This window comes from Physeter macrocephalus, chromosome 18, assembly GCF_002837175.3.
Source record: "Physeter macrocephalus isolate SW-GA chromosome 18, ASM283717v5, whole genome shotgun sequence".
In the NCBI taxonomy this organism is placed as follows: Eukaryota; Metazoa; Chordata; class Mammalia; order Artiodactyla; family Physeteridae; genus Physeter; species Physeter macrocephalus.
In genome coordinates, this window is record NC_041231.1 from 31,993,322 (window position 1) to 32,016,430 (window position 23,109).

Consider the following 23,109-nt stretch of genomic DNA (forward strand, 5'->3'; position numbering starts at 1 on the left):
GCGCGTCTGGAGCCTGTGCTCCGCAACGGGAGAGGCCACAACAGTGAGAGGCCCGCGTAACGCAAAAAAAAAAAAAAAAATAATAAAAGCCATGTTCAAGAACTTTCATAATTACCAAAACATGGAAATAATCCATATATTCATGTATATTGAAATGGATAAATAAATTCAGGTGCAGTCATACAATGAAATTCAACCATAAGAAAGAACAAACTACAGCTGCGTGTAATAGCATAGATAACTCTCCAAGCCAGTGTAAAGCAAAAGAAGCAAGACACAAAAGAGGACTTACCGGCTGATTCCATTTATATGAAATTGACCGGGAGGCAAGGCTAATTCATGGTCACAGTTACCCCTGGGAAAGGATAGTGTCTAGGAGTGAAGAAAAGGAAGTGCTTCTGGGAAGCAAATGATATCAGTTTCTTGATCTGGGTGTTTGTTACTCAAGTATATTCAGTTTGTGAAAATTAATCAAGTTGTGTGCATATTATGTGTGCACTTTTCTGTATGTGACACTCCAATAGTAGGTTTAAAAAAGAAAGAGGATGCATCTACAACTCTCTCTGTGTCTAGAAAGATCACAAAACATTTTAGTATTCACCCATCTTAAGAGTCAGCAATGGACACACCATGATCATTGTAACCTTGTAAAATGAAGAACTGATTCTCTCTATCTAAGGATGGGTCCATGGCTCTGCTCAAATTCAGAGAAAGCCCATTCAGTGGAAGATCCTGGCCACTCTGACAACTTAATGCAATGAAAACCAGTATCCTCTCCAACTTCCATAGGTAAGAAGGGCTGTGCATCCTCTCTGCACAACTGATATGTCATATGTTCAGCCCATTTATTAGGAAAGAACTGTGTAATTGTCGTAACGTCAGCAATTGTGAGCTACCAGATATTATATTCACTCGTGATATAAATTCCTCATCTGGGGCTTCCCTGGTCGCACAGTGGTTAAGAATCCGCCTGCCAATGCGGGGGACACGGATTCGATCCCTGGTCTTGGAAGATCCCACATGCCACAGAGCAACTAAGCCCGTGCGCCACAACTACTGAAGCCCGCACACCTAGAGCCTGTGAACCACAACTACTGAGCCCACGTGCCACAACTACCGAAGCCTGTGAGCCACAACAAGAGAAGCCACCGCAATGAGAAGCACGCGTGCTGTAACGAAGAGTAGCCCCCGTTCGCCACAGCAACAAAGACTGCATTCAGCCAAAAATAAAATAAATTAAAAAAAAAAAAAAAGAGGCCATGTGATGTCTGGTGGGGGTGGAGAGCTGGAGGGAGACTTCTTGGCTGGTATGGAAGTTAGTAAGAAAGCTGCAGATTGGGGTGTTGGGAGCAAGTCTGACGTCCTGATGTTTGAGCTCAGAGACAAACACCTGATCGCGGCAGGGAAACAGTTAAAAAGTAAGACACCAGAAAGCTTTAAAACATCAACTAGTTAGGGTTGATGCTACAAGGTTAAATTACAGAGAGAAAGACTAATATGTTACTAGTCAAAAGGGCGATTCTGAAAGTAGCTAACTGAAGTTATTCCCACAAATGCTTCTATTTATCATCCAGACAAGTCACTTTTAGCACAGAAACATGCTTTTAACGGCATGTTCCAATTCTTGGCTGGTTCTGAACACCTTGTCATTTAAAGTAATTTATGATAAGGAATCTTCCTCTGGGCAAGGGCACTTAATCCAAATGTACCTTTAGAGGCTTCTGTCCCCAGTGGGTTTTCCAAGAAGTCTGTCATGTCGTGGTTCCAGGCATCACGGACGGCAGACTTGGACACCACCCTGTCGTTCAGGTCCTGCTGTGGCCGAAAGTTATTTCTCAGATACTCCACTGACTTGACGTGGTCTTGCTGCTCCGTGGTGAAGATGGAATAAAAAGCCTCGAGCTGAACAGAGAACCAGAGAAAAGGAGAAAAAAGAACATCGGTTAGAAAGCTATGGGGTCCAAAGCCAATAGGGGTGACAAAAACACAAGATGGCAGGAAGTGCCCGACAAAGCCGTGTGGGACAAACCCAGCAGGACACAGGCTTCCTGCTGGAATCACTGCCAATGGGCCTATCTGGCTGCGGTTTCTGTCCTGCCAACCAACCAGGAAAACACTGCATTTGAGGATATATAGAACTTTCGCAGTTTGTGTCTCAGACAAGAGGCCCAGTCTTTCTGCTGCAGCCTCACCGCCCCTCAGGCCCCCAGCAAGATCTTCAGTATTACAGGAAGCAGCATAGAGTTATAGTGAAACTGGCAGGTTCTAGAGCCAGACTTCTTGGGTGGGAATTCTGACTCCATGGCTCAAGCACTCTGTGACGCTGAGAAAGTTGCTTAACTTCTCTGACCCTCAATTCTTCCTCAATAAAATGGTGAGAATTACAGCAGCGTCGACCGATAGGGTTTGGGTCAGCATTAAATGAGATCATCCATGCACAGTGTTTAAAACAGTTCCTAAAGCATAAGAGCTCAGTAAATATTTGCGATTTAATCCTTACTAAGCGTCTTCCTACACACTAGGGATCCAGTTCAGCAGTCGCTGTCACAAGTTGCCAGACCCATGGCGTGCAGGTTAAACTGCCCAAGTTCAACATTTACCAGATGGGTAATCAGAGCCAAAGTATTCAAGCTTTCTGTAACTCAAGTTTCCTCATCTGTAAAACAGATAACAATACTAGTACTGCCTATCTTAAGGTTGTTGAAAAGATTAAAATATATGTGGCAGCCAGTAAGCCCTTAGTAAAGATTAGCTGCTATCATCATTATTATTATTAGGAAACATTTCCCATAAGACTACTGTCCAAACTTTTATGGAAAAGCAAAGAAAAAAAAATCAGCACTCCAGGATCATATTTTTATTATCAAAAAGGATTCTTTGCAGCCTTCAACATTCTGCTTACTGGGGGGAAAAAAGAAAGGGTCATTCTATTATATGAGAGGAATAGAGCAGGGGCTGAGTGACAGCGATTTGTTCTCAATGGACCACAAAGTTATTCTTGTCACCAAAGAAATGGAGTGTAACGTAAAATGCCCAGCCACCAAAAATACCAACTCCTTGAGCTGGGGGAAGAAAATGAAATAAAGAAGAGAGAAACTGAACTTTTTCTGGCCCATCTGGCTCCTTGAATGCCAAATCAGAAGGCTTTCTGCAGGAGAGAATTACAAGGTGGGATGGTGTTAGAAAAACACTTCCCAAGCAGGCGTGGAGTGGCTGCCCTAAACTTCTGGGATCAGGAGGTGGCTAACGCCAACGGATAAGATAACAAGAGAATTAGGACCTGGATTTCTGGATGCGGGTCTTGAAGCCTGGAACTAACCCCAGTGTTTCTCAAACAGCCTCAGAGAATGACACAGAGAATGACCTGCTTCCAGTCTGACACACCCTCTCTTTGCATGAGAAGGCAATGAATTTACATAGCCAAGAAAAATCATTTAAGTATATGAATTCACTTATCATTCTACCTCCCCTCCAATTCTTCTGCACATGGAAAGTGATAATAAAACCATGAAGGCTTTTCTGCTTTTTCATCAAGGTAATAGAAGCAGGGTGGTCTCTCAACCAGCCTGAAAGCAAAAGTAGCCCGTTATTCCCCTATCATTCTAATTTTCTACAATTCATGTAACTTCTCTTCTAACAACTCACATCGTTGCTATTTAGAATTTGCCTTTCTTCCCGTTCTTCCTTTTGATGTTCCCTGTTTATTTATAATGAAGGGAGAAAGGCAATAAAAGCAGAAAAACTAAGAAAACTGGGCTGTTTACGCTGTCCAAAGGTGACCCACTGAGATGAAAATAATTGGAGGTGCTGAAAGGAAAAATCAACTCAACCTAGCAAGGTGTACTCACTGGATAGGACTACCAAAATCAGAACTGAATGCCTCCAAAAATGAGAGAAGATTTCAAGACTTCCTCAGAGAAAATAACTTCTTAAAATTACATGAAAGGGATTAACAAAGACCCTCTGGAGACAGTCTAGGGAAAGACCAACCAAAATGATTAAAGGGATGGAGGGTAAATCCTGTGCGGAAAGGTTAAAGGAAGTGGAATTGTTTATTAGTGTGAAGAAAAGGCGAGTAAGGAGTAACTTGATGAAAGGCCCTTGTATGTGAAAGATGCTGACCAGCTCTTCTCCATGTCCAAAGAAGGCCAAATAAGAGGAAACTGGTTAAAATTAAAGCCTTAGAGACGTGAGTTGAATAGAGGGAGGAATTCCTTAACTTTCAGGGTGATTTTTTTTAGAAAAATGGACTGGGCTGCCACACATAGCAAGTAAGACCAGAAATTTTCTGGAAGAGACTAGCCATCTGTCCTGAAATACTTTCATCTCTGAGATGCCAGGAAAGGATGGCCTGGGAGACCCTCAGCAATGTGACTCGAAGGTTTGTTTATTCTCTCAAATACTTGCTTCTTTCACAGCTAACATTTAGTTCTCCTAAAAAGTTTATTTCTGATGCCTCAGGAAAGAATTAGTCATATAAATGTAAAAAGAGGTAGGTTCTGAATTTAACACAAAAATGCTTTCGCTTAAATTGCTCTTACAGCTTAACGACATGCTATGGCTGAAAAGCTCATCCACACCCTTGTCATTAACTCAACTTGCCCGAAGATCTCAAAGGAAGTATGTGATGGTTCTGAGAGTGATCTGATGGCCTTGGCGATATTATACTGTCCCCTGGATCAGAGCTTCTGTTGACAGTCTCATAAAAGAGGAAGAAGGAGGACAAGCTTAGTAGACTCATCAAACGTCCTTCGGTAGGTTGGCAGCGTTTACTAAAACTCTGTCATTCCTCTGAATTGAATGAAAATTGCCAGTGGCCTCTCCTGTTGGTAACTGGCATGCTTGGCCATTGAGTGGAAACTTCCACGATCCCCGGATTGGCAAAGGGGAGCCTATACTTTTCACTTTGGCAGGTGATCAGCAATCATCTGGGCCAGAGGTTGTCCCTTGGTCCTTAACCCTTGCCTCGAGACCCAAACTCGTAAAAGGTGAACCTGGCCACCACCCGGACCTCCACTTTGCTGGGTTCCGTGGGATGCCATTTACAGAGAAGATGACAATAGGAAGGTGCCTCTGACAGTGGTGCCACATGGCAGCCCCGTGTAACGCTGGAGTCATAGAACAAACTTCAAAGCTGTGTCTATCTGGCCTCTGACGGGGCCACACTTTTGGTGTGTAAACTCTTTGACTCTTCTAGATCTAGTTAATATCCACACAGTGAGCCTTCAAAAATGTACATGAGATCACAGCACACACCTCTGTTTAATACCTTTCAACAGCCTCCCATTCTTACCGTGGAGTCCTAATGTTCTGGCCTGTGTCTTATTCTCCATATGCAAAACGCTTCCACTCACTACCTGGGTTACAAACTCTGTTTTTTTTTTTTGCGGTATGCGGGCCTCTCACCGCTGTGGCCTCTCCCGTTGCGGAGCACAGGCTCCGGACGCGCAGGCTCAGCGGCCATGGCTCACGGGCCCAGCCGCTCTGCGGCATATGGGATCCTCCCGGACTGGGGCACGAACCCGTGTCCCCTGCATCGGCAGGCAGACCCTCAACCACTGCGCCACCAGGGAAGCCCACAAACTCTGTTTTTAAACTCTACTTGCTAAATGTGTGACCTCAGTCAAAGTATTTAATGTTTCTGTGCTTTGGTTTTCTTACATGTATAATGAGGCTAACATCATTAGCCACCTCATGTGGTTTTGGTTACTACTATTGACTGAGCTACTACAGATCAAGGGTTTGGCATAATTCCTGACGCACCAAAGGTGCCCACTAAGTATTACTGTCATTACTGTTATTATTATTATTTTATGAGGAATGTGGTAACTACGATTGCATGCTAAGCTTACAACTATAAGAAGCTCTGCGGCTTCGCCTTCCTTTTCTTCTTTATAATATATATGTATATTTACAATGTACAGTATACATATATAATGTGTTTATGTATCTGTATAATGCATATTGCACCTTACAGTGTCTATGCATCAAACCCATTATGGGCCAGGTACAAGTACTTCATAGACATTGTTTTGGTTTCTAACTTGTTCTCAGCTCAAAATAATAACATTAAAGTAACATTGTTATTAATAATATTATTATAGCACTAACACTACCAACTAATATTTACTGAGCATTGATTATGCACAAAGCAAGGTGCCAAGAACGTTATATGCTTTCTCTTACTTAATCCTCATAGCAATCCGGTAACGCTGGTGGTATTATTCTTATTCTTATTGACTGACAAGGAACTTGGGCTGAGGGACATTCAGTCACTTGCCCAAGATCACACAGGAACTGAGAGGTGAAGTGAGGATTAGAGGCCTGGGACCGTGTGACTCTGTTTTGCATGCTTTCAGTCACTTCACGCCACATGCGTAACAGGCCCTCAGCATTATTCACTGAAAGAGCAACACTGTAGCAGAAAAACTGAATCTGATGATAGTAGAAGTCCCTAAACAATTCCTTTTAGCTGACCTCCAAAGTCCCTAGCATGCAGGACACTCATTACTGCCATTTCACTACTGGCGATATAAACTTGTTTGCATTTTTCTGCACTCTGGAAAGAAACAGCCTATGGTCCAACACAGGAAGAACTGGGAACCATGAACAAGATGGCAGGTGCAAGAAGAAAATGGAATCCACCTCCCAAAACCAGCACTTTTCTTCATCTTATTCTTTTCCAGGGGCAGGTAATAAACACACCTGGATTTATCTTTAATATAACTAATGAAGTCTTTATCATTTAGTGAAAATTAATGAAAGTTTTTATTTCTATAATATTTAATTGGCTTTTTAACTTTTGAAGTGAACATGTAAAACATTTCTTTCTTTTATCCCTGCTTGGGGAGCTGTAATTGCATTTTAACTGGTGTTGTTTCAAGAACAGTTTTAACCTTGAATTGCAAATGTGTTGGCTGGAAGTGTATATAAATCATTTCAACTTAGTTTTTATTGTAAAAATATTACAGAGAATAATGAGTTTTTAATCTGTCAGTTCGAATCAAAGGAAAGTTGAAATCTACTCATGCCATTTGAGTGTAGCAAGAGCTCTGGTCCATAACATGTGGGGAGGGGACCATCATGGCTGAAGGGGGCAATGAGAGAATATCAAAAGTAATATAATTATGAACCCTTAAAAGACTGATGTGCACAATATTTGATAGGATGGATATAGAATGGCAATTAAACAAAACCAGAGTCCATTATAAGAATAATAATAAACTCCAGGGTAAACATTAGGGACTGTAACGTCACACCTAAGGTCATGGACCTGAGTTTCGTCATACATTTCAGACGCGATGGGTCAGGCCTTGTTTGGTTGCCTCATTAGTAAACAAGCTAATAATGAGGGAAAGTTAAATTCCCAATAGCCTGGAGCATCCAAAGTTTTACTTATTGAACCATGGCTGCAAAAATAAAATCTGAGACTAGCTAGCTAACTACAGGCCGTTCCCTCCCCCTGTAGCTACAGACAGATTTGCATGAAGGCAATTAAAGAAAGACCTTCTATAGAAAGAAGAGGATTTAACCATAATTAGTAATGAAAGCTACCTGTTATGGATTAAAAATGGCATCTTCACCCACCATTTAAAAAAACTGCTTTTATTCAAATCACTGCACGTTATGTAGTGTTGGAATAGAAACTTTCTCAATTAAGTGATTCGTTAGTTGTTAAGGCCTTGAGATAAATGTGAGAAATGTGGCCAGCCTGACATGGTGAAAGGATAATATTTTGGATACATGAGGTTAAATAAAACATTACTAAAATTAATTTCACCTGTTTCTCTTTACATGCTTTAATGTGGCTACCAGAAAATTTAAAACGATGGATGTGGCTTGCTTAGTTGCTACTGGACAGTGCTGCCCTAGTGGCTTCAGCAACAACAACAAAAAGCAACAACAAAGAAACCTACCTGGTATCTCCTGAACACCTCCTGTGGTGCCAGGCACTAGTCTAAGCGTTCTACACACATCCCATCATTTAATCTCTATAATGACTCCAAAAAGTAGGTATTGTTATCATTTCCATTTTACAGATGAAAGCTGAGACATAGAGTAGCAGAGTAGTTGAGTAATCTGGATGAGGGAGGTAGCCAAGAATGGAACAATTTGGCTCCATACGGAACATAGTCTTAATTCAAAAGAGTTGCTCTACTCTTTATGACAGAGACAACAATGGTTAAAAAAAAGTCATACACCTTAAAGATCCCACACAAAATATATTAGAACTAATACATGAATTCAGCAAAGTACTAGGATACAAGATTAATATACAGAAATCTGTGGCATTTCTTTACACTAACAATGAAATACCAGAAAGAGAAAGAAAAAAGAATCTCTTTTAAAACTGCATCAAAATAACATAAAATATCTAGGAATAAACCTAACCAAGGAGGTGAAAGACCTATATGCTGAGAACTATAAGACACTGAGAAAGGAAAGTGAAGATGATCCAAAGAAATGAAAAGATATCCCATGCTCTTGGATTGGAAGAAGTAATGTTGTTAAAATGGCCATATTACCCAAAGCAAGCTACAGATTTAATGTGATCCCTATCAAATTATCCATGACATTTTTCATAGAACTAGAACAAACAATCCTAAAATTTACATGGAACTACACAAGAACATGAATTGCCAAAGCAATCCTGAGGAAAAAGAGCAAAGCTGGAGGCATAACCCTCCCAGACCTCACACAATATTACAAAGCTACAGTAATCAAAACAGTGTGGTATTGGCACAAAAACAGATGTATGGGTCAATGGAACAGAATAGAGAGCCCAGAAATAAACCCACATGCCTATGGTCAATTAATCTACAACCAAGGCAGCAAAAATATACAATGGGGAAAAGACAGTCTCTTTTGCAAGTGGTGTTGGGAAAGCTGGTCAGCTGCATGTAAATCAATGAAGTTAAAACACACCCTCACACCATACACAAAAATAAACTCAAAATGGTTTAAAGACCTAAATATAAGACATGACACCATAAAACTCCTGGAAGGGAAAACAGGCAAAGCATTTTCAGACATAAATTGTAGCAATGTTTTCTTAGATCAGTTTCCCAAGGCAAAAGCAATAAAAGCAAAAATAAACAAATGGAACCAAACCAAACTAAAAAGTTTTTGCACAGCGAAGGAAGCCATCAACAAAACAAAAAGACAACCTACGGAATGGCAGAAAATATTTGCAATTGAAGCACCTGACAATGGGTTAATTTCCAAAATATACAAGCAGCTCATACAACTCAATATAAAAAAAACAAACAACCCAATCAAAAAATGGGCAGAAGACCTAAATAGACATTTCTCTAATGAAGACATACAGATAGCCAACAGGCACATGAAAAGATGCTCAACATCGCTAATTATTAGAGAAATGAAAGTTAAAACCACAATGAGGTATCACCTCACACTGGTCAGAATGGCTATCATCAAAAAGTCTACAAATAACAAATGCTGGAGAGGGTGTGGAGAAAAGGGAACCCTTCTACACTGTTGGTGGGAATGTAAATCGGTGCAGCCGCTATGAAAAAGAGTATGGAGGTTCCTTAAAAAACTAAAAATAGAGCTACTATATGCTCCAGCAATCCCAGTCCTGGGCATATATCTAGAAAAGACAAAAACTGTAATTTGAAAAGACACATGCACCCCAATGTTCAAAGTAGCACTATTTACAATAGCCAAGACTTGGAAGCAAACCAAATGCCCATCAATAGACAACTGGTTTAAGAAGATGTGCCAAACACACACACACACACAATGAAATATTACTCAGCCATAAAAAGGAATGAAATATTGCCATTTGCAACAACATGGAAGGACCTAGAGATTATCATACTAAGTGAAGTAAGTCAGATAGAAAAAGACAATTATTATATAATGTGACTTATATGTGGAATCTAAAAAATAATACAGATGAATATATATACAAAGCAGAAAGAGACTCACAGATGTAGAAAACAAACTTATGGTTGCCAAAGAGGAAAGAGAGGTGGGGGAAGGATAAATTAGGAGCATGGGATTAACATATACAAACTACTATACATAAAATAGATAAGCAACAAGGATTTACTGTATAACACAGAGAACAATATTCAGTATCTTATAATAACCTATAATGGAAAATAATCTGAAAAAAAATATAACTGAATCACTTTGCTGTACACCAGAAACTAACACAATATTGTTAATCAACTATAAACTTCAATTTAAAAAGTCATGCAAATAAAGCAAGTAAACTAGCCTTTTTGACATTTATTTCCTTTCTGATAGCGCCTCCAAGAGGCACTTAAATAAAACTCATGCTAGGGAATATTATAGGCAGTGTCATATTTAAAACTACGGAAGCCAACAGTTGTGGAAAGGGAAGGCTGGGATAGCGTCCGATGGCCAAAACGCTACCATCTGAGAGCCACTGTTCTAGAATAAAACACATCCAAGTACACCGGACTAAAAACGATCATGTTCCCTGACTGATCATGAATGCAAGGCAGGCAACCGTCTCAATGTGCTAGTCCTTGCTCCTTTGACCTCCTACAGCAGGACTGGCGGTGCCGCCATTCTGTTTGGGTGACAAAATCATGGCATGATTCTTGCCTGATATTTATGGTCAATGTTTTATTGGAGCCACACAAGCCATGCTGTCTGCTGACCAACCAAGCCAACGGAATGGTGTGATTCCATTAGCAACACCGTATTCAGATCTAGATCATCACAGAAGCCGGAGTCAGCGCTCACTAGCTGCGGGGCTGGTTTGAATGACCAAGGAGGCCCACAAAAGAGGGAAAATACGGAGTTGCTCATATTTACTCAGGAAGACTTTAAAGAAATCCACATCATACGGGTCAACAGTTTGTGCTCAGCATTGTATTTTACGGTGAACCTGCTCTCCTTTTCACTGCTGACAGGTACCCACACTGTATAAGAGAAGAGAAGAACCTTTGGAGAAAAAGAAGGATGAAGAACTAGGAATGTTTTCTTTCTCACAGAAGCAGACATGGAATTGTGTCTACTTGGCTTCTCTAAATTGGCCGTTTGCCCTTCTGAAATGAACATTCTGTGCTAACTTCAGAAAGCATGTTGGCAGGGTCGGGGTGGGAAGGTGTGAACCGATAATACTTGGGGGGCTGAGGCTTTCCTGTCTGAGGACTGACACAGCTGTGACCTCCACTCAGCTCACCAGCAAGGAACCGGTTTGGCCACATGAAAATGAGCTGTTTCGTCCCTTTGGGAGACAGAAAAGGATACATGAAGCTGTGCCTGATACAAGTAAGGTATTATCTAAGATGGTTTAGAGTAAAGAAACTGGGGAGCCACTATGATTAATTTATTTCTTCACTATTTTCTTGAAACAATAGTACCTACAGAGAGGTCATACATTGGAAGTCGTGGAGAAAAACTCTTCCATTATTTCTCTCTGAGTGTATGGGTGGCAGAGTAGAAGCATAAAAAGATGTTAACAAAGCACTTTCGAATATATCCAGTTCCCAAATGTCAAAACGCCTCTAACTGACAAATACTTGACAAGACATCCAAGCCTAAAAATCTGCCTTTTGTTTAGGCCCACTAAACTGCAATGAAACCCAGTATGTGTTAATGGTTCTCTTCCCTCCCCCAGCCCCAACTAAACAATTACCTCTCTATGCCTCCCCTTCACAGGGCCTCCTAAAAAAAAAAAAAAAAAAAAAAAGCCAAACTTGAATTTTTTAACCTCATTATCTCAAGCCTTTATATCTTTGAGGACAAAAGCATTCATCTTAATCGACAAAAAGGATCCCTTTTCAAAGTCCTGCCCCCGCCCCCCTCCCCAAACCTTGAGGATATAAATATTTGGGCTGCAGTTTTCTTTTATTTTAATAAAACACGGCTGGCTTCACCATTAGGAAGCAAACTTGTTTCGTATTTCTTTACCTCCTTAAGGCCAGCAGATCCTGTTCCGCAGCCACATTGCTAGTCCTTCTTTTTTCATCACGATGGAATTAAAAGGAAAAAAAAGCTCAAGGTAAAATGTCTGCCAGCTGCAGGAAGACCAAATGAATCTGTTTCCCCTGGTCCCACACTACCTGCCTTTGTTGGTGGGCTCTCTCTCCTGCACGGAACTCCTTCTAGATAACCTGCTCCACTTACTGCCCCCAGAGTGGCAACACCCATGTGTCAGGACATGACCAGCACCTCTGCTGATTTATTAAAAAAGGACAGCTGACCCAAGGCCAGCCAGTGTGCTGCTGGCTAATGTCTATTCGGATCTATCTTCCTGAACACTTGACTCCAGACCCAGACAACTGTCAGTGGTAGCTGGCCCTTGAGTTGAAAGGTTAACTGGTACTAGAGAAACCATACTGGGCTCCAATCCCCTCCAAAGAAAACCACACTCAAACTGGGAGAGAGAAGGAACCAGAAGTTTGCAAAAGTACAGAATCGCAAAGCCGTGGTAGAAACTCCAAGATGTGAGAGCGGTCCCCAAAAGGCAGAAAGTCAAGTTTGTGCCTCACTTACTAGTTCCAGTCCTGGTCCTGATGACTTCATCTCAGGATGACCCTACTGTGGTTTCTTTCAAATATTCCCCCTACCGAAGCTACTTTAAGTGGGTTTGTGTTTCTGACACCCCAAACAGCCCTGGCCAGGACATCATCCAATCCTATTTCCCCCACTCCCTTTTCTATATTCTCTGCCCTTGTTAGGAAAATCTTTGGACTATTCCCCAAGCCAGCCAGGTTCATAATCTTGTTGCCTGTGTCCTCTTCAGTTATATTACTGACATTTATCACATAATTTCAAAACTTCCACTCTCCCTCTACATCAGCCTTACCCCTAGCTGTCCAATGCTGGGGAGGCATTTCCATGGACGGTTCTGATAGGAATGTTCCATTTTTTAGACAGTCCGGGTCAATGGCTCAAATCCACTTCCTTACAAATCCTACCCATTGTTCTTGGCTCTATTTTCTGAAATTATGGAGGAGAAATCTACTCTTCTTCTACCTCCGTGCAAGCTGCATTTTTGATGACTGACGTATCCTCTCTATTTCCCCTTCCATCTATGATTCCTCATGAGGTGATTTCAAAGCCCTTCATCCCCTGGTGGATCCTCTTCCTCTGACATTGCCCCCAACCTCGTCCCCATCTCACCAAATTCTTACCCACAGTTACGTGCTCAGCCTAAACCCACCTCCCTGTGACATCTGCCAGGCCACACTCAGAGAGAAGCAGCTCCATGTAGGGGTCAGAAGCATGGGTTTGGAATCAGACAAACCCGGGCTTGGTTTCTGGCTTCAACCTTCATTGACCACGAATCTTTGGGCCTGTTACGCAATCTGTCCCTGCCACGATGTTCTTATGTGTCCCGTCTTTGTGCAACATACCCAATTCTCAATGTTGTTTTGCAACTAAGTCGATGAGATGTAAGATACTTATCACACAGAAAGAGCTCAGTCAATGGTATTTTTTCTTTCATTTCTTCAGTTATACAAATTTCTCTTTTCTGAACTTAGAGGAGGTTTAGCAGCTCCAAGCGTGATCTCTGGGATCAGACACCATGGCTGGGTAATGGTTGTGTGACCTTGGGCAAGTCACTACACTTCTGCTGTCTCTCCTCTATAACACGGGGGTACAAATAGCACCTACCTCATAGGACTGCTGTTCATGAAGATTAAGTGAGTTCACACATATAAAGAGCTGAAAAGAGTTCCTGGCACAGAGTCATCACAGAGGGTAGCTACTATCTCCTCAAGATTGAATACTTACAAGATACCTGATTTCATGCCTGCAGTTCTCCTCAGCTAGTTAATTTGTGGCTCAGCAACCATGTTTTCTATTTTACAGTTCTTGGGTGCAAAAACATGTTTCTTGGAAAAAACGAAAAGAATCAATGAGAAGCAAAGGATGCCAAAAAAAAAAAAAAATCCTTACCCTGATATAGTATAGCAATGTTAGCGAGTTAAGTCAACTCAAAACAAGTAAAAACAGAAGCCCTCTGGGGGCCAAATAGCTACCTGATGATAAGAGATGGGGACAGGCGTCCGGAAGACTATCCACTCCACAATTTCGCTACACGGTGGGGTAGTCAGAGAACCTGTGTACCGGTAATAGCTGCCCAGGGATGCAGGCAGGAGGTCCCGGAGGACGAAAGGATCCAGAAAGGTCTCCTTCTCTGTTTGGGGGAAGAGAGAAAAGAAAAGCACAGTGGTGAGTCGTTCTATGCTGCAGACACACGGTCAAAACCCTCGGCATGCGGGTGCCACATCACAAGTCTTGTGTTTATTTACATCCCGAGAAGCACTAGCATTTGGTGGTGGGAGAGCCATGGAAAACAAAGCAGCATTTCCCAGGGTGTGTGTGCTCTGAGACATCGTACCGCACTGCATTTCATGAAAAATGGGTTCCATGGTAAACAACAGTGGGCAACGCTTCAGGTGCTCCCTCTTCCTCCAGGAAATAGACAAAACACTAGCATAGTCAAGTCACTAAATCCTGCAGAAAAGGAAGAGACTTGGTTTTGTTTAACTTGCCCCTTTCCAATAAATATATTTTTTAGTTTTCATAATACGTTTTATTTAATCCTTTTTTTTTTTTTGGCCATGCCACATGGGATCTTAGTTCCCCCACCAGGGATCGAACCCACGCCCCCTGCATTGGAAGCATGGAGTCTTAACCACTGGACCACCAGAGAAGTCCCCATTATATTTTAAATATTATTTCAACATGTAATCAAAATTAAAATCATTAATGAGATATTTTATATATATTAATATATATTCTGTACAAAGTCTTTTTTAATGTTGATTTTAATTTTTTAAATTTTTTTATTGAAATATAGTTGATTTACAATATTCTGTTAGTTTTAGGTGTACAGCAAAGTGATTCAGTTATACCCCATCTTGTTTCATCATAGACCCCTTCTCCGTCTAATCCTTATGAACTAATAATCAGGCGAACAAACTTTGGGACTCCCATGACAGATTAAGTAGGAAAAGAAAACTGTAAGCTAATGGTAAAGTGCAATTCCAAAGCTGGTTACGTTTCATTACGGTTTCACCCAAGGCTTATTCAGATCAAGTCACGGCCCTGAACTTGTAAAATCATGGCCCTGAAAATAGGCTTCTTTTTACAAAAGTGGAGTGGTCTTCCCTTAAGTAGAAGAAATGACATTTAAGCTGGGACCCAACAATGATATCTCACAATAACTCTACGAGGAAAACAAGTTAGAGAAGAGGTTAGTTCCTACATAGCAAAGCTGGGATGTGAACCCATGCACCTTGACACCAGAGCTTGCACAATTCTGACTCAGGCTGAAGAAGCTAAAGTAAACTAGGTGAATATTGATCTGTGGGGGCAAAAGAGGAAAAGAAGAGCATTTTAAGCTGTGAGAACAGTATGTGCAAAGGTCCTGAGGCAGGAATCAGCAGTACAACAGAGTTTAGGCACTATATTATAACACTTTCAATCAGACCCAGTAGATCATCCAGCTTCTTTCACAAATCAGAGAGTGTTTTAGTCCCTACCTGGGTCTTCAAACGTCTAGCGCTGCATTTAAGTCTGGAATGCCCACCTCATTCCTGTTGGGGACGTAATAAGGCTATTACAGTCCTGCTAATGGCTTGCCTTAGCTCCCCTATGGTCTCCTCCATGCACCCCTGGACACTTCTCGGGGACCTCAAGGCTCCAGGTTACTTCATGGACACTCCTGTGACTTCCAGGAATATTATTCCCAGCCTTACACCTCCTCCCTCCTTTTCCTTCATACAGAACAAGCAGTATACATATTTGGGCAAATGTGTATCCTTAGACGCAAAAGGCCTATGTAACTGGGGGTTAAGGCAAAAACCCAGCAGAAATCAACTATATCAGAATAATGAAAATGGTAATTTCCTTTTGGTAGAGATTTGTTGAACAAAATAATATTTATTTGGCTTTTACTATATGTCAGGCACTCTTCTAGGTACTCATCTGCTGCAAACATTTAAACAGCACTTACTGTGTGTGCCAAGTACTGTTCTAAGAGCTTTACAAAGATTGATTTATTTAATACTTAAAATGGTCCCATGAAGTAGTACTCTCCCCAATTTACAGAGCTGGAATGTACAACAATGTAGTTGAGTTTGGAATCCAGGCTTTCATTATTCTTAAGCCATCACCACACCCTTTCACTTTACAACCCTATGGAGTATGTACTTTTAATACTCCAATTTTCCAGATGTGGAACTTAAGGCACAGAGAGGTTAAATCACTAAGCCCAAGGTCACTAATGAACAGTAAAGTGGCAGCAGTTATTCACGAGGCTCAGAAACCTTGGCCGATTCTCACAAAGGTTTTCAATTCATTTTTTAAAGGGAAAAATTAAGTATTAACTAATGCATACATCATAGGGTTCTACAATCAAAAGGACAAAAGCAGTTTCTACGGGACAAAAGGCTGGAAAGAAAAGAATCACCCTTCTGCCCACTGGCAAATCTGGGCTTTAATTTAACCCGGTTACCAGCAGCCTAATGATGGGGGAAATCTCTGTAAGCGTGCCTGGCTGAGAGAAGGAACCGTTTTTGGCCTTTGCTTGCTGCACTTCCTGGACCGTGCAAACAGTCAACACAAGGCCCCAGGCAATAGAAGGTGCACAGGCCCCGGTATCATGAACCACAAAATCACCACCTTCATTTCTCCGTCAAGTTGCAGGTGAACCCGGCGTCACCCGGCAGCACACTCACCTGCCTTAGGATAAAGGGCTCCAGATTGAAGGACCGGAAAACCTTTAGAGTCTTCCCTTAGGGGCCTGACCCAATATTAGGGTTGCAGTTAAGCACGCTGTATGCAGACAGGTAGTGACAAGACAATCCCTGTAAGCCCGAGGCAGCAAAGCCCCCATCTAAAGCACCCACTCGAGGAAGAGGCTGTGGCTTTAAATAGAAAAAGATAAATGAGAAACACCTGCCCCACCAATCTGAAGTGGGTGGATTTCAAAAGGGAACACAGTTTCAGCGGGATCAGGACTCATATAAGTTCTCGTACGGGCTCTTGAATTCAGCAAGGACTGGTGGAAACTGCAGGTGTGACCATTGCCACACATGCAGAAGGGTTTCTCTGTCCTGGATCAACCCAAGGGCTTCAGACACAGGTTCTGATTTAATTGCTTAGAAGGTGTAATCAGATCAGTGGTGGGGTGGGTGGAGTTGGTGAAGGGGACAGAAAAGGGAGGGGCTTCACTACTTGCTGATTCCACCACCATCACTGCCATTGGATCTCAGGATTCTGAGACCTGAAAGGGTCTTAGACCACCCTAGGTCAGTGGCCTCGGGAACCAAAGAACCCCTTCTTCAAACCAAATCTTACACAGGAGTCAGGCAACTCAAACAGCCAAAGTGCAGCCACCGGGGCTGAAGCTGAGCTGGGAACCCAGGGACACTTTGAAAACCACCAGTTTAGTCCAATTCTTTAATGTTACAGCTAGGGAAATGGGAGACCAGAGAGAAGTAATGGACCCAAGCTCAAAAACTGAGGGAGAAAACAGAGACTGGGATGGGATTCTTTCTTCAAAGACACCGCTTAGGATCTGAAACAGTAAGCCTGGGAGCAGGGAATACCACGTAACGCTGAAGACCTCATCAACACCTCATTTCTCCATCCCTTACGGGGATTGGTGAAACGAGCAGATTGTCGGCCTGCTGGGCTCAAATCCCAACTCCTCTACCTGTGAGCTGTATGACCTTAGTTACTATACCTTCCTAGGCTGTTGCGAAGATTAAATAAATCAATATAAGAAAGGGGTTCAGAAAGAGCCTGGAAGAGAGTAAGCATCTCATAAATGACAGATATGATTCTCCTTCTAATTCTTACTACTTGTATTATTACCACTATTATTATTATTATTCTAAGCTACCAAGACCTAGCCATGTATATCTCACACGGCCATGCACTTCCTTGAACGTTCGTGCATGTGTTTTATTTTTTAACTGGATTACTGATGCCGCAAAGGCACAGCATGTCTGACACAGTCTCCATCAATCTGAGCACTGCACGTTAGAGTTTTCTTTGTCAAAGCTCTTAGCATGACCTTCGGAATCAACTGATATTTAACGGCTGTGTGACCTTAGGGGAAAAAATCTTAACCTCTCTGAGCTACTTCCCTTGCCTGTAAAATAGGAATACTGAGATGATTTACCCCTCAGGGATGCTGTGACGATTAATCAAGCTAATAAATGTGAGGGGCTTCAGCACAGTGCCTTGTGAGCCCTGATTTATTAAGGCAAGCACCTGGTTCACTGTGCTCTCTGGTCCATTATAAGCCCTCACTTATCAAGGCAAGCACTAGGCTGAGAGCCAGCCAGCTTATTTTGTGTTTTCAGCCAGGGACTAGCAAATGTTTCCTGTAAAGTGCCAGATAGTAAATATTTTAGGTTTTGCAGGGCCAAGAGGCAAAATCAAAGTTGTTACATAGGTACCTATATAATAAACACACTTCCACAACCTTATTAACAATGTTCATAACGCTAATAACTGAGGACAAGTTAAAAAATATACATGTACTAATGAGAAGAAAGGAATTCTTTGGGGCAGGGGAAAGGCGGCAAGAACATTTCGCTTAATTAGGGGTCACATGTGAGAACCATTCTTAGCTCAGGAGCCATACAAAAACAGTCAGTGGCATGGATTTGGCCATCGGGCCATATTGTGCCCTCCTGATTGCAAGCCAAGTATAGGAGGGTGGGGGGCAAGTGTCAGAGAGTCATCTTGAGAGCCACAGCAAGAACTGGGGGTGAGGCATGCCACATGTTCAGGGGTCCCCATCACTAATGGTAATTTATTTTATGAACATACATTACAGAATTAATTCCTGAGCTGTTTGCTTTCTCGCTTGACTTTTCTAAGTTCAACTTGAACATTGATTTTTGCTGATCTTTCTAAAAATTCCATTTCCTGCTCAGTCCCATAGGAGTGCTCCACTGGCAAATGGGGTGCTCACAATGCTTAACTGTTATAAGTAACTTTAGAAACGGTACCCCTGTATTTCTGGCACTGCCCACAAAGTTCACAGAAGCCACAAGGCTCTCAAATGGCTGGACCCAAGATTGGGTGTTCCTGAGTACAGCCACTGGGAGGAAGGAAGAATGTACTTTTCAGCTAAAAACTTAAACTCTCCCACTAAGAAAATCTTAATAAATGTACATGTTATAAAGCGGAGGGACTGCTAGAGCCAGGCCCCTGGAGTTGAATCCTAACTGGTCTACTTAAAGCTCTGACCTAAGACAAGTTACTTAACCTCTCTGTCACTGTTTCCTCATCTGTAAAATGGGATTATAATAATGACCTCATCCAGAGGTTTATCGTATCAGGAGAGCATTACATGAATTAACAGTAGTTAAGGGCTTAGGAGAGTGTCTAGCATAGAATAAGCACAGATAAATACTTGTTAAATGAATCCGATGATAAAAGGGCAGTTGACCCCAAAGCCATCCAGATCAGAGCACTCTGCCTCCAACTTTTATTCTAATTAATAATTTGAATTCGAAACATTCCTATCCCAGACACTTAACTAGTTGAGAAAAATATTTGAAATACTCTACTTATCCTACCATCCACTCCATTATACCACAATAAGCAAGTACTGTGCATTACTAGCTGAAAGAACTGAAAAGGAATGAATCTCATATTCCACTTTCAAGTATCCCAGTGCTGTATGCAGACAATATTATATTTTAATAATTAATTGTTCATCAGAGAAAAAGATGAGAAACGGATGCGAAATTCAAAGTTATTCAAATTGCAAAAATTATGAATAATGTATGACTTATATTAAATACACACTATATTAAGTAGTCTACATTTCACCCAACTCTTTCATTTTCAAGCATTCTGAACGACAATATGAATAATCAGTTAGGGGAGGTTTATTTAGAAAAAGAAATACCTTATTTGAATGCAAACAGAGTATATCAGGAGATGATTAAATTTTTCTTATCAATTAGAAAATTCTGTATGAGGGCTTTAAAGACATGGTCAGCCATTAAACCCAGAGCGGCCCAGTTATCCTTGCAGTTTTCTTTCAACATTAAATTATATCTCGCTCGATTCTGTTCAATTTCTTATTTCTGATAGCAGTGCTAGGAGGCAATCTTTAATTAAAGAAAATTTGAAAGATTCAAACATGCATAATTGGATTAAAAATGTGATCATTAAAGCATTAGATGATAATCACCTGATTGATTGCATTTTTCAGTGTGTTAATAACCTAATATTTTCAATGCTTTGGTTATATAGGAAAAAAGAAAGCCTTTATAAAACATGACGATCGACACAGAGATGAAAACTGTACAGTAGTCGAGAAATATGGAATTATACTGAAAAAATTCACACACACCCAAATGAACAAAGTATTTCATTGGAAAGTATATGGACAGAATGTGATAGTCTCTAGGGGAAGAAAACCAGTCCTATCCCCAAAACAAGGAATCAACCAATTTTAGGGAAGTATATAAAATGAACTAAGAACAGAAAGCCCAAGTTTCAGTGTTTAGCCCAATGATCGGTTTCTTCAGGGTTTCCCAAAATTTTTATAAGGAAAAGTTATTAATTTTTCCTTAAAAGCTTAAAATCACTGGGGTAGCACTGGCCTTCTGCTTCGTATTGGGGAAGGTAGGGAGAGTGACAGTGGAAAAAAACTGAGGATTAGGTCATGCTAAATGGGAGAAGATTTATGACTGTGCTGCTCAAATTTAATGTGTATGCAAATCACCTGGGAAGCCTGTTAAACTGTAGATTCTGATCCAGTAGGTTTGGGATGGGGACTGAGATTCTGCATTTTTAAAAATGCTGATCACACTTGAGAAGCCAGTTTCTATGAGGACTGTGTCAGTGGGCTCCTCCCTGTCCTGCAGCCTCATCCACTGCTACTCTCTGGCCCTTAGGTTGAGCCATATTGACCTCTTGGCTGGTCCATGATCACACGACCCCAGGGCCTTTGCACTGGTTCTTCACGCTGCCTGGAACATTTTTTTCACTGCTCTATTCACGGCTGGTTGTGGACCAAATGCCTTTCAGCTGCTAACAACTTACTCATATTTGAATGACAAATTTCTCGATGAGGTCTCCCCCGACCACTGTTTTGAAAAAGTGTCAAAGGGCAGGCTCGTTGAGAGGGAAGCATTTGATTGAAAAACCTGAAGATGGAAGCAAGCCAGGTGGCTACCTGGGGAGACCATTCCAGGCACAGAGAAAAGCCCCTGCAAAGGGATTCTGCCCGGTGTGTGGCTGGAGTGAAGTGGAGCAAAAGGGAAAGTGGAAGAAAAGTTCAAGTGCCCCAAATCTGACAGCTCTAGGAGGAAAAAATCAGCTGCTGGTTAAGGATAATCTGGAATTGGGCTAAAAACTGTGAAGAGGCCAAAACACTAGACATAGAGTCAGCAGCTCTGGGTTAAGCCTGGACTAGGCACAATGGGCTGTGTGACCTGGGAGGGGCCACGGGTCTGACAAGCTGGTGACAGAAGGGCCTGCCCAACAGCATCAGGAAGTGGGAGGTCGGGATGGAAAGCAAGAGCCTGAAGGCCAGAATCCAGGGACTTAAGGAGCTTGGCATCTAGAAGCCACCAGGGAGTAAGAGAGCATTACACTATAATTCAGATGGTGGCAGAGTCAAGGAACTAATTTTATGACCTAAATATAAGAAATGAAACGTGCTCTATCTGATTGGATGTAGACTGTTATGCACATCATCTCTCCCTCTCATCAATAAGGAGGATGAAACGGCAAAGACGGGGCAATGAAGTGGGGCTGGACCGTTTTCAAGGTGTAGCTGCCTGCAAGACTTCACGACAGGTGATTTTAAGGAAAAAGCACCACACTGAAGTTACAACAAGGGGATCCTGGGGAAGTCACCCAAGAACCACAGAGAACTCTGCGGGGTCCCAAAGAGTTTCAAAGGACGCTAGTTCTATTTCATTTACAAATAAGGAAAATGAAGTCCACAGAGGGAAAGTGACTGAACCAAGTTCACACAGTGAGGTGGGGAGGGAGTCTGGGTATCGCTTTCTACTACCCAGTTCTGTAGCCCTGGGCCCCCAGTTCCTCACCTGCAGCTGACATAAACATGATCAGCTGAGGAAATCTCTCTGAAGACTGAAGAACTCATTTAGCTTTTTGAGCATAAACCTAACCCCGACCCTGCCCGGCTCAAAATCATCCAGTGGTTTCTCACTTCTTTTAGAATAAAACCCAAACTCCTCACCACGGCCATGAGGCCCTCCATGATCTAACTCTGCAACCCGTCTTATCTCTGCCCTCTCCCTTGTTGACCATCACCTTCCTTCTCACCTTTCTATTACCATCTGCCTACAATGCCTGCCCTACTCTCACCCCCACTCCATATGGGTGATTCCTTTTCATTCTTCAGATGTCAGTTCATCTCCTGAGAGCCAACCCTGAGCGCCCCATCTAAGGCTGTTCCCGCTGCTATTAACCATCTACATCACACCTGGTTTATTTCCTTCCCAGATGCATTCACTTATTTACTGTCTGTCTCCTCCAAGAGCCGGATAATTCCACAAGAGCAAAGCCTTTGCCTGTTTTGTTCACTCTGTATATCCAGCAACAAAAACACCACCCAGAACATAGTAGATGCCCAATCTATGTGAAAAGAGAATGAAGGAACAAACAAACACAGTAGTTGGTGTATTTTAAATAACCAATAAATCCTAGATTTCTTCATATCCATGTCACCATCAATCGTAAGATGCACTATTATTTCAAATACCACTAGTAAAGGCAACAAGTTGCTAATTAAGCAATGATACAGGATCACCTGGAAGGTGTGTCCTAATTTTAGAGTTGTTAAAATATGAACGAAAAAAACTGTAACTGTGTAGTGACAGATGTGAACTAGATTTATTGTGGTGATCATTTTGCAATATAGACATATATCAAATCATTATGTTATACACCTGAAACTAACATAATGTTATATGTCAATTACATCTCAATAAAAATATGAAGACATGAGAGTTACAGAACTGATGAAATAGGAATGTTGATATAATTCAATAGGATTCACATTGAAGGTCCCCAACAGCTTTCTGCGTCTACTAGAAGCTGGGTCCAGAGCCTGTTTTGTGATCACATGCAAGATGCTCA

At 41.7% G+C, this 23,109-nt stretch overlaps 1 protein-coding gene across 4 annotated transcripts in view; it reads right to left on the reverse strand.

Moving 5' to 3' along the window:
* Nucleotides 1-23,109, reverse strand: part of PTPRG (protein tyrosine phosphatase receptor type G) — a 761,444-nt gene that overhangs the window by 144,469 nt on the left and 593,866 nt on the right. For all 4 annotated transcript variants that reach the window (XM_024124118.3, XM_024124116.3, XM_024124115.3 and 1 more), the window contains 2 exons: nt 13,992-14,149; nt 1,710-1,902 (listed from right to left, as the gene is read on the reverse strand). In XM_024124118.3, coding sequence (XP_023979886.1) covers nt 1,710-1,902; nt 13,992-14,149 — 351 coding nt within the window. The remainder of the gene's footprint in view (nt 1-1,709; nt 1,903-13,991; nt 14,150-23,109) is intronic.